Source organism: Solenopsis invicta, chromosome 5, assembly GCF_016802725.1.
Source record: "Solenopsis invicta isolate M01_SB chromosome 5, UNIL_Sinv_3.0, whole genome shotgun sequence".
Classification (NCBI taxonomy): domain Eukaryota; kingdom Metazoa; phylum Arthropoda; class Insecta; order Hymenoptera; family Formicidae; genus Solenopsis; species Solenopsis invicta.
The window spans coordinates 4,550,341-4,562,653 of NC_052668.1; the positions used below are offsets into that span (position 1 = coordinate 4,550,341).

Sequence of the window (12,313 nt, forward strand, 5' to 3'; positions counted from 1 at the left end):
TTGTTTGAATAAAAGTTATCATTTGCCATGTATTTTTGCGCGCTGAAATTTGGTAAGCCATTTGCTATATCACGTCAGATTTCTTAGAAAAGTGTCAAAAATGATCACTTTTACTTCACCATGGCGTTAAAAAAATCTATTTCTATCTATCTAAAAATCTGTCACATTAAAAAAGCACTCTAATCTATGAGAGGCAAAGGGATTCACATTAAAAAAAACACCCCAATCTATGAGAGACAAGGGGACTCACACTAAAAAAGCACCTCAATTTGTGAGAAGCAAGAAGACTCACATTAAAAAAGCACTCCAATCTGTGAGAGGCAAGGGGACTCTTAGTAGAAAAGCATCTCGATCCGTGAAAGGCGGTGTCACGTGTCACTTCAACTCTATCTCGGTGAGTTTTCATACTAGACGGAAACTAAGGTCATATTTCAATCCAGGATAAAAATCTATAAGAAACAGTTTTACTTCGTTATATATAGATTTTTTTTAGATAGAAATAGATTTTTTTTAACGCCATGGTGAAGTAAAAATGATCATTTTTGACACTTTTCTAAGAAATCTGACGTGATAGAGCAATTTGCTTGCCAGATTCGTGTTTAACGCGTAAAAATACATAGGAAATGGTAACTTTAATTTTAACAACAGAAAAGATGTCTAAAAACAGCGCCCTGTGCTATGAGAAACCATCACTTTCAACCCTTTATATCTCCGGAACCGTGCTTATGCTCATCTTAAAATTTCTCTGGGATTAATGTTCTATTATATAGTACTATTTGGCATAAAAAAAAGTTTGAAATTTGAGGTCGAAAAAATGGACCAAAAAACAGGTCTTTTTGGTGTTACTCTTCGCAAAATATATTTTTAATAAATTAATTGAATTTTATTAACTTAGTAATATACGTAGACATAAAAGATTGCGTATATATTTATTTATGAATGATAAGAAACCGATTTCTCATGATTACCGCTTAAAATACCATGTACATGGCATTTTTATTTTAATTTTATACTATTTAAATTAAAATAAAAATTTTATGAATTACGTCAACTTTTCTATGAATCTAAATATGACGGCTGGTACAAATGATATATTTCGTGAACTATGTCATTACATTGCACAGAGAATGACTATTCCATATATATCTTTTTTTCTTTTGGGCACATTTAATTATATGATATGAAGGAAATGCACACTTCAAAATATGCATGCTCTAAGACAAAGCTCAGCAAAAAATACACCTTTTGGCTGATTTTCAGCTTATAGCTTTCCCCATACCTTTGCTACTTCTCGAGCAATCCAAATACCGATTGATATTTGGACAGCATACAGGCTGATAAGATAAGAGGAATGGCGTTAGTTGAAAATACAGTTTTTGCCTAGCTTTGCTCTAACAACAGAAGTTTGCGATCTTTGGATCACCGATTTTAATAAAATTTGATGAGTATATGGTATTAACTTAAACATTTACTGTAGTAAAGCCGTAAGTTGCCGTAAGTAGACAAAAAAAACCGTTTTATTTGGAGACCATTGTAAGTATAACGATTTCCCTAACGCCGGGCGCTTTGCCACTGACTTACAATCATTCTTCTGTAACAGTACTTTAGGTATTGTAAATATTTAATCGTCATTTTTTCGAGAATACCTAATATTTGTAATATTAGGCCTGCTTACTATAGTAAAGGTATGAGTGAATACTACACACTTATAAAATTTTATTAAAATTGGTGACTTGTTTCTCGAGGGCTCCCCTTGTGAGTCTATCTTATATATAAGTTTATTAACATAATGATATGTTTATTGACATATAAAATAGATACACAGAAACTATTTTTTTAATATAATATAGATTTAAGATTGCGATTTTTATACAACAAAAGAAATGAAAGATAGGCCAAGATGATTATAACAAGATTTTGGTATTGAAATGATATTTCATGTGATTTTTACATACATTTTAATGATGTTAAAATTATTTTTACATCAACAATCTATTAAGTCAACAATCGACTTAGCTTAACTTTTCTTTCTTAAAACTGTGACTTATGAATTGCAATTTTGTAGTAGATCAAAAGTTAGAATTTTGAATAATAAAAGTACCGCAAAAACATTACAATCGATATGTATGTACTTATTATTATCTAAACCATTGTTTCTATCTTACAAAGGGTTTTCTTTTTTTGTTTATAAACAGGATGCTATCTATGATGAAGTTATAAATTAAATAAATCATTGTAAGTATAAAAGTATAGAACTACAATAATATGAATTGCGGAGATTAATAACCATCATTTGATAGTTACAGAAAATAGTAATTTTTCCACGAAATATTAAGTTATAAAAAAAAACAACCACGAAAATTCTACTTTTGACCTTACTATTCACAACAGAATATATAAATTGCGACTAATTGTTACAAACAAATTACGTTAACAACCTGTGACATATTAGCATTATTTATTTATTATATAACTAAAAACAAGTAGATCATATTGAGGACATATTAGGCTATATTGAGTACAGTTAATTAAGTACCTTAATTTAAAAAATATTTTTTTATAAACTAGTGTTATTATAATTGTTATACATAAAAATTATTTTAAGATTGTTGAATGTATTTTTCATGTTTATTTTGTTATTTTTGTATAGCACGATGTTTTTGCCACTTACAAAATTTTGCAAAGGCCTCACGTAAAGCAGACACCTGTCACAGACACCTGTACGAAAATGAGATATAGCGATGAATCGGACGATTCCGCAGATTCTGAAAGTGATTCTGACTCAGATTCTGCACAGGCTAATGTTAAAAAGCCTAAGCTTAAATTGAAGAAGAATAAACATTTATGGAAGGATTTGACTACCAAGAATGATAAATACAAAGTATGGTGTACCCAGATGCAGGAGGAATCTTTGACTGAAGACTTAACATCGTGCGGCGTTACAAAGAAGTTATGTCAAGAGCGTAGTATCGAGAGTTACAACTTTACTCTTAGATACGCAGAGAATGGCAGGGAACCTTGTAATAATAATAGTTCCGATGAAGAGAAGGATGTCGAACGTAGACTAACTAATAAAAGAACAAATTCAGATAGGCGTGATGTAAAATTTAGATTAGGAAAAAGGAGAAATTCTATGGATTTGGATAGTCAAAAAGGTTCGGTTAGAATAATAGCTGATTTATCTACAACTGTGGATTCAACAGACGCTGACGTCGCTACTGACATCACCCATAAACTCAGAGAAAGAAAAGATCTTCTTATAAGTAAGAAAATATATTTTTAAAAATATTGAAAACATTATGGATAATTATGCATAATTGAAAATAGCTTTTTCTTTTAAATTGAATCATAGAAGTTTTAATAAAGAATACAAATCAAGGTTGTTAGCGGTATGGAAATCCATAGAAAACATGAAAAAATCATAGAATTAAAAAATGGGCATGGAAATCATTGAAAACGTGGAAAAATTATGGAATAAATGTATTAATCTAGTCGTTTTGCCGACTTGAACTTGCCCAATGATAAAATTAAATTTATTGCTTACCGTAATTTATTGGATGTAGTTGGATGCGCGACTGCTCGTAAAAATGTTCCCCAACATGTTCCCAGACAGCCTTATTGCTTCATATTTACAATTGATTTGATTCAAAATTGTATATATGATTGTTTATAATTTGGCACTCTATTTTTATAATATTTTGTTGTAAGGTATTATTGAAAGTGAATACTTTATTACTTATTTTTATGAGAGCTTAACCCTTAAACACGTAAGTGGGTCTGAGAGACCTCATATGAAGTTTTGAACGCTTGCTATGTGAAGACGGAATGAGACAGGAGGTTCGGACCAAGACGTAAAAAAAGTTTGAAATCTCTTCTTTCAATTGATATAGTTGATCAACTTTTTTGGTCAACTAGAATTTGAACGGCACGGCAGCAAAGTTTTGTTAGGGTCAATGCGATCCATATAGTGTGTAAGTGGAACTTTTTTTGTATTTTACATAAAAAAAACTGGACAAAATACGTTCGAACAGGTCAATTTGCAGATGTTACTTACATGTACTCTGTCTAAAGTTGGAATACTATAAAATGTTGTAGAAAAAAGAGTTTTTCCGAAATATATCATGAAACACATCAATTTTCAATTTTAGACACGATTTAATCAAAAATTCCTCATATTCGCCTTGTTACGTAAGTACATTTTTTAATAGAAATGACAATAATATAATTTTTTTTTTTCAAGTATGAATCTTTAATTTTAAAGCGCCGTATATAAAGTCTTTAAAAGTTTTTTGTTGCAAAGATATGATTTTTTTTTATAAGTGGATTTTTAGATGCCCAAAAATACCTCATATTCTCCATGTTACATAATTATACTTTTTAAAAGAAATGACTTTGCCAAATTTTATTTTGAAAGTGTGACTCTTTAGCTTTAAAACGCCGTATTTGAAAGTCCTTAAACGTTTGTTGTTGCGAAGATATGATTTTTTGAAGGAAAAGTGGATTTTTGACCAATTTCTCATTTTTGCTCAATGGTTTTGCTTTTATAACTTCACAATAAATTATTTGTCGGCAATGCCGATTATGCAGTCACACTCATGAGATTTTGAACTTTTGTTTAAAAAAAAAAAAAATCGTAGAAAAATATTGAATGTAATCAGAATTATAGTTTCTCAAAGTTGAAAAAGTCTCTCAGACCCAAAAATGTGTTTCCGTATTTTACAGGATCGGTGTGTTTAAGGGTTAAACAAGAGCTTACACTCTCAACAAATAGATGCAGTTGACTACTGGAATAAAACGTCAAATAAAATCTGAGATATTTTTATTTTTTTAGCTCTTTAAAAGCAGAATATCTTGTGTACATTTAAGAGTGAACTAAAAAACTTTAAATTTAAAACAAATGTTACAATCTCTTTATGGATGGGTTTAATATGAATTTAAAATTTATTTAAAATTTAGTTTTGACAATAATTTAAATATTTTTATTGCTGATTTGTTAAAAAAGAATGTAGAAAGAAACATTGGGGTCTGATTGGAATTCAATCAAGAATGATTGAATTCCAATCAGATCCCAATGTTTCTTTCTACATTCTTTTTTAACAAATATAATGAAAGATCTTATGACAATATTTGTAGAAAATAAAGTTTTTGAGAATATAAAAGATATTAAAAAAGTTGATCTCAATAATAATAATTTTGTTTTTGCTAAATAAATTATTCAATTTGTGCTGAGCTGTGCAAAGTCAAAGGTTGTTCAGAAATTTTTAAATATAGAAATTAGTGCAAGTTAACATTAAAGACAATTTACTTAAAATTGTTGAAAAAAAATCTCTTTAACCCTCAGCTGACATACTGTGTATCATATACTCGAGCGATTTACAAAAATGCTTGGCATTCATAAATCATTCGCTCCTTCTCTTAATTTTGAATATTTTGAATATATTCAACTTCGCAATTTTTGCACCTGTTTAATCTTATTCTTGACCTTCTGTTGTATCAATTTAAAAAAAATTGTTCAAATTCTAGACATTACATATTGAGATATATGCAATTGAAAATGGTCGGATGACATACACCCAACCTAACCTAACCCATGTGTGGCAAAATATCGAATCTAATACCTCTCATAAGTTATCAGGAGCAAATCAGCAGAATCGAATGCGACTTATCAGAAAATTTAGTACTTATTTTGTACTATTTTGTATATACCAAAAAAAAATAATAATTTTGTACTCCATGCTATTTACGAAAAAATCGTGACGCTGCCAACTTTATATTAAGCTAGCAGGACCAAAAAAATTATACATAAATAAAAAATACGACGTATATAGTTAGCGTTGAATTTGTACTAATTTGTACCACTAAAAAAAAATCAAAATATTTCCATTAACCCCTTAAAACAACCTTTACTTCGTAATAGGACATTTTTCTTTTGATTTCTTCAGAATTTATTATACAAATTAAATTAAATTTATCTTTTTATTTACTACCGATTGTGTACTATTTTGTACCACCCGATGGAATTTTGTACCCCGTGTTATTTAAAAAAAAAAATTGTGGTTGTGCCAACATGAAATAAACATAACTAAATCAGAATTATTAAAAAAATGATAAATAACGATAGATTATATTAGTACATAATTTGTACTAATTTGTACCACACAAATAACTTGAAAATATTTTCATTAACCCCTTAAAACAAACCCTACTTTGTAATAGGACACTTCTCTTTTGATTTTTGCAGAATTTAATCAAATTGAACTAAATTTATCTTTTTATTTACTACCGATTATGTACTATTATGTATCACCAAAGGGAATTTTGTACTCCGTGTTATTTAAAAAAAAATGAGAGGTGAATTTAATATAGTCTGTCAGCTGAGGGTTAAGTACATATTATGTAGCAATAAGTCTTTGTGATCCTACTTTCTTAGCAATATTTTTTAGTTTTTTTTAGTTCTAATTTTCTAGTTCCTGTTTAAAGTGATTAGATTTAGCCTGTAACGCTGGTACTTTTTCGGTGCGGTTACGGGATTGTATTCAGGATCGGTTGCTCGGATGTGCTCGCCGGATGTCCGGGTTCGTGTAAATGATAACGCCGTGGTTTGGTGGTGAAAACAAAACAGCTTAAATGTATTTTGAAACGTGAGTTTTGTACAAAATAATAATGTCCCGATATCTTTATCGGATAGAATTGAAATACACAAGTAGTGTTACGGCACCGGAGTGCTCGGTTACGCAATAGTCGGACCCCCGCAAAATAAAAGAACGGCCAAAATATATTCGCGGCGTACTTAATATTTAAACAAAAAGAACGGATTCGACTAACTAGAGAAATGGACGGACGCGTGTTATGCGCTATGCGCTCGGAGGTAGCAATCGGAGTTGCTCGGTGAAATAATAATCGGTCCCGCGCAAAAATAAAATAACGGACAAAATATAATTTGTTGCGTGACTTAATACAAAAGAACGGACTCGGATAATTAAAGAAACAGACGGACTAGCATTATGCGCTAGGCGCTCGAAGGTAATGATCGAAGCCGCCGTGAAGCGGCTAACTTAACGTGCGGTTAAACGGGCCGTGATTGGCCCGCGCGACGGACGATCGCGATCGCAGAATCGGCGGCGCGCGGTGCAGCGGACGGTTCCGCGATACGCGAGAGTGGTCGACGTTAGAGACCTAAGTGGTCTCACCTCGCGGGGTGTTGTCACCCCGTGGGGAACAGGTTTGCGGATCGAGCCGGAGGATGGTGTCGAGTATTCTCGACGACGGTGTTGGTTTCGAGAATCCCCGAGAACAGAATTGCGGGACGGACGGTTCCTGTTGGCCGAGAATACCCAGCCGCGGAAACGACGAGTATTCCCGTTGCGGACGGAGGATGGGATCGGCCGAGTATTCCCTGCCGTTAGGACCGACGAGTATGCCCGTCGTGAGAAAGTTAGAACGAGAATGCCCGTTCCCGAGGAAGTGCTTGAGAATGCCCAAGCTAAGGAGCGTCGAGAATACCCGGCGCAGGAGCGGAGTAGGTGCGAGTCGGTGGCTTGGAGCGATCTGATTTCGGCTGCCCGCTGCCGGCTTATATAGTGGTCCGCGCGGTCGCATGTACCAATCAGCGCGCGCGGTTGGGCCGGCCGGAGTAGGAAACGCTTGCCGAACGCGGTGCGCGGCACGCACGGTAGCGCGTGATCGCGGCAAGCTTAGCCGAGCGCGTGCACGTGCTCAGTCTTACGCGTTGTGTTCGGCGTTTGGACCGGAGTAGCGGTGCGGCGGAGGGACAAGCCTTAAAATTATTTCTCAAAAATAATTGGTTAAGGAATGTGATATGATTGAAAAACAGTTTAGGTCTCATATTGAAAAAAGTTTCAATGAACTGTTAAAAGAGTATAAGAGAACCAAAGAATTGATCACTTTTGGAGAGCTGTTTATAATGATAACTCTGGTTCTAATGAGCTTCAAATATTTATGAAGAAAATATTGGTTCTTATTGTTAGTCATGGAAATGCATTTGTTGAGAAAGTGAGTTTTTAACAATGTGGTTTAAATAGAAAATAAAAATAATCAATTGTTGCATAAAGACCAATGTATAATGTTAATTCAAGTTGCAGATGGTTTAAATAGAATTGAAATTAATTAAAAAAAATAATTACGGCGCATAATTCTTGTAAAGAATATTCCCCATGAAGGGAGCAAAATACGCTTTATAGTCATAAAGAAAAAGATAAATTTAAAAAAGTCTGTTAAATGAAATAAAAGATTAAAAGTAAGTAGTAACAAATTGCAAATTCTGACTGACAGGCTTCAAGATATTTTAAAAGTAAATAAAAAGATAAATGTTTTTCTCAAAAGATTTAAAAAGATAAAAAAGATAAGTGCTTCTCTCAAAAGTGCATTAAAAAGATAAATGCTTCTCTTAAAAGTGCAGTAAAGTTTTTATCTTATAAATACTTTAAATATGTGTTAAAGATATGACAAATTTTATTTTATATTATTAATTAAATATATTTTACAACATTTTGTTCGTAATTAATGATTTTTAATTTTTTTCTTGTTTTTTTGAGTGCTTTTTTTTAGCTTCAGTTTGAAATTTTTTTTATAAGTAACTTGGAAAAGTTATGAAATATTTTTTTCTGTTTTGCTAACAATCTTGACAAATCTAACTTTTATTAAAACTAGTATTGGGCAACAAGTAGTTAAATTGGAAAGTTAATAAGTTAATAATTTATAACTTACAATTGGTTAAATTAAATAAATGATTTATTTTTTAACTTTAGCTGGTTTATTTTTAAAATAGATAAACTTTAACTTATTAACTTTTTCCCAAGTTAAAAAAATTACAATAATTTAAATAATTATACAGAGATAAGGACTCTCCGATGACCTTGACAACATATATTGTCAAAGTCAAGATCCTGAGTGACTTTTAGAAGATTTTAGTCATCGTATATTATTGATTAAAAGTTTATCATAAAAAGTTGTAAAAATTAATTTTATGATTTGAACTTTATCTATAAATGGCATATTATTTGTATATTTATACTGCTGATGTAAAGGGATTCCACCTTTCTGTAGGGAAGGAGGGCGAAATACGTAACATATAACCTAATCTAATTTACTCTAACCCACTTAGACAGCGCAGTGACGTTTTAAAAATGTACGTAAAACGTACATTTTGACGTTTTAGACATACTAAAACATGCAATGTTACCATTATGAACCTTTTAAAAACATCCACCGATAAACATCCAATGGACATCTATGTGCAATCTGGGCTTGACGCTTGCTGTTTGCTGTGTGCAGTCTGAACTAAGCTTTAAAACTCGATTGAGAGCACATTTCACACGAAACGCTTTGTAATGAAAGTAAAACCTTTCGTGCGATTTTTTAAAAATTGTCAATAAGTTAGCGAAAGCAACACATTACGAGCAGACTTAGAAAATTTTTTTAATAAAATGGTCATTTTTAAAATGTCCAAATGTAAACATACTTTGTACGTTTTTAAAATGTTTGTATTAAGTCCATGGACGTTTGGACCAAACTCAAACCAAATCTGGACGTCCAATAAATATCTTGTGCTGTCTGGGCATATTAAAGAGTTTGCGCGTGTGAGCTGTAGAGAACGGACGTGACTCAACTTAGCGTCTAGGAAAGTGGCATAGGATAGCAGTTTAAAGGCAAAGTAGCGAGATCAGTCTCGTGGGATAAGAATAAATTAGAAAGGGTTAGCAGTAGGTTAGGGGAAAAAAGAAATTATAGGAGGATTGGGAAATTTAAGAGCGATAAACCTTCCTCTGTCTTGGATGAGAAGGGCCCGTCAGTGAGATAGAAAGGAAAGTATGCAATACGGGGATTATTAGCAAGAAGAAAGCTATTAAGATTTTTAGAGGTATGGGTAAAGAAAACGGTTCTCTTAATGAGGGCCACACGCTACAGAAGATACGCTTAACAAAATTTTGGAAGCAATGGTTGGCGGGAAAGGAAAGGGGATTCAGGAAAATAGCGGCTAGTCGAAAAAAGAAGAGGACAAACGAAGAATATGATTGGAGAAGAATTGGAAAACAGTGGAACCAACCAATCAGAGAATATGGTAATGGATTTAGAGGAACGACAAGAAGAAACTGAAGAGTTTGAGAACGCACACTTAAACAAAGGAAATGATTTAGAATTTGCGAGAAATAAAGAAATAGAAACGATAACGACAGCTAACGCATTACCTGAAGAAAGAGAAGGTAACCAAAACGAAACCTGCAAAAATAAAATAAGCGAAAGACATATCAATGAAAAAGGTATTTTAAAAAGGATAAATGAAACGGATATAACGAACACATGAATAGAACATGTAAAAGTCGTTATAGTGACAATCATGTGAGACCAACGAGAGTATTGCTCAAGCTAACTAGAGAGAAAACAACTGGTAGTAGAAGTAAGAATAATTTCAAGAGAAATTATGAAAATTAGGATAATCTTTAATGATATTACAATGATAAACCACAATACGGCAGAAGTGACTTTGGAGAATTACATAGAAGCAAATCTATGTTTAGAGAAATTGGAGACTAACAAAGATACCATCTCAATCAGCATCGACCAAAGATGTTTACAAAACTAAGTGGTTGTAACGGATTGGGATGTAGGAAACTTTTGAACTATGGGAAGCAATAAATGATAATAGCGACATTATCAAGATTAAAAAGATGTACAGAAAGATATACGACAAGAAAAGAAAGAAGACTAAAAATTTAGAAACAGATAATATAGTAATTACATTTAGAGGAGGACAGACTAGAAGTGAACTATGGCTGTGGAACAAAAGGGCTGTTATAAGAGTTAGGCGTTATATTATGCCGGTCAAATAGGTGTTACAAATGTTTTAGGTATAGTCACATTAAGACATTTTGCAGAAGTGAAGAGAGATGTATAACATGCGACGATAAAGCATATGGAAGGTGTACCAAAGAAGAAAAATGTAGAAACTGCAGCAAACAGCACAGATCCATGGATAGAAAATGACTGGTACGTGAAAAAAATAAAAATATTTAAACAATAATGGCATATCACAACGTGACGTATAACAGTGCTAGAAGAATACTAGAAGGAAGAGATGAAACCAATAGTACTGCGTACGATAGATATAAAAAGCCAGAGAATTGGCCCAAATTACCAGCAAAAGGAAGATATAATACACATACGGAAAAAAAACACATAAAAGAAAAAAAATCAACCTGGGAAGGAAAGAAAGAGTACCCAGAAAGGAATCAAATTGGAGAAGTTGCAATAAAGAAGATAAAATACAAAGGTAGAGAAGTATCACCTCTAACCTAAGAAGATTTAAATAGTGAAAACGGTCCAAAATTCAAGAAGATTTGTCAAGAGAAAAGAAGAAAGACGTTAGAAACTTAAAGAAGAGGGAAGAAAAAGAGAAGGCAATCCCATGTTGGAAGAAATTTCTCCTCAATACGAGGGAGGAGGAAATCACGACAACCCGTCGCGCAGCATTCAAAGCTCGGCTGGGTAATATACGGCCCGTCTGGCGTGGTACCAAACCCGTCTACGCCCATTACATCGCCGTTGCATGGCCTTAGCAGTTGTCTAGACCATGAGCTCGATGCTCTACTTCGCCAATTCTGGAAGCAGGAGGAAGTCGCACCCGCATCCCAATCCGCACTCACGGAGGATGAGGCTCAATGCGAAGCGCATTTTCGTGAAACTCACACGTGCTCTCCATCAGGCCGATACACCGTCCGCCTACCGTTTAAAAACTGTCTTATCTCTCGGTAGCTCTCGTTCACTTACGGAGTGTGCTTTCCGCCGAATGCACCAGCGTATCGCGTCCAATCAAGAACTCGCGCAACTCTACTCTAACTTTCTCCAGAAGTACGAGACTCTCGACCATATGCAAAGAAACAATGGACTAAAGGCAAGCCGCTTTTAATACATTCAGGAAAGAAAAACTTTGCAGTTTTATCGAATATATAAAATGGAGAGCCACTACAATTAAACTAGTGAATAAAAAGAAAAGAGAGAACTTTGATTAATTTTGCGCTTTAATAAATCGATTTACGAATATTTCTTATGTGTGAAACAATGCGAGTTTACAAAAATGTTAAAAAAAAAAAATTAATTGGAACTTATGGACGACGAAAAACCGAGAGGAAGAAATAAGGAAAGAAATAGACAAAGCCCCACCAGGAACGAGAACTAAAATGAAAAGAGAAATTACATTTGAAGAATGTAAGAACTTCAAGATTCTCTATTGGATAGAAACTTCAAAATGGAAGAACTGAAAAGAGCACTCGGTATGATAAGAAAGAACACAGCT

At 33.2% G+C, this 12,313-nt stretch overlaps 1 protein-coding gene across 5 annotated transcripts in view; it reads left to right on the forward strand.

Moving 5' to 3' along the window:
• The window catches only part of LOC105203907 (phosphorylated adapter RNA export protein), a 101,637-nt gene that overhangs the window by 65,674 nt on the left and 23,650 nt on the right, over positions 1–12,313 (forward strand). For all 5 annotated transcript variants that reach the window (XM_011172831.3, XM_026138913.2, XM_039449890.1 and 2 more), the window contains one exon: positions 2,651–3,263. In XM_011172831.3, the coding sequence (XP_011171133.1) occupies positions 2,651–3,263 (613 nt within the window). The remainder of the gene's footprint in view (positions 1–2,650; positions 3,264–12,313) is intronic.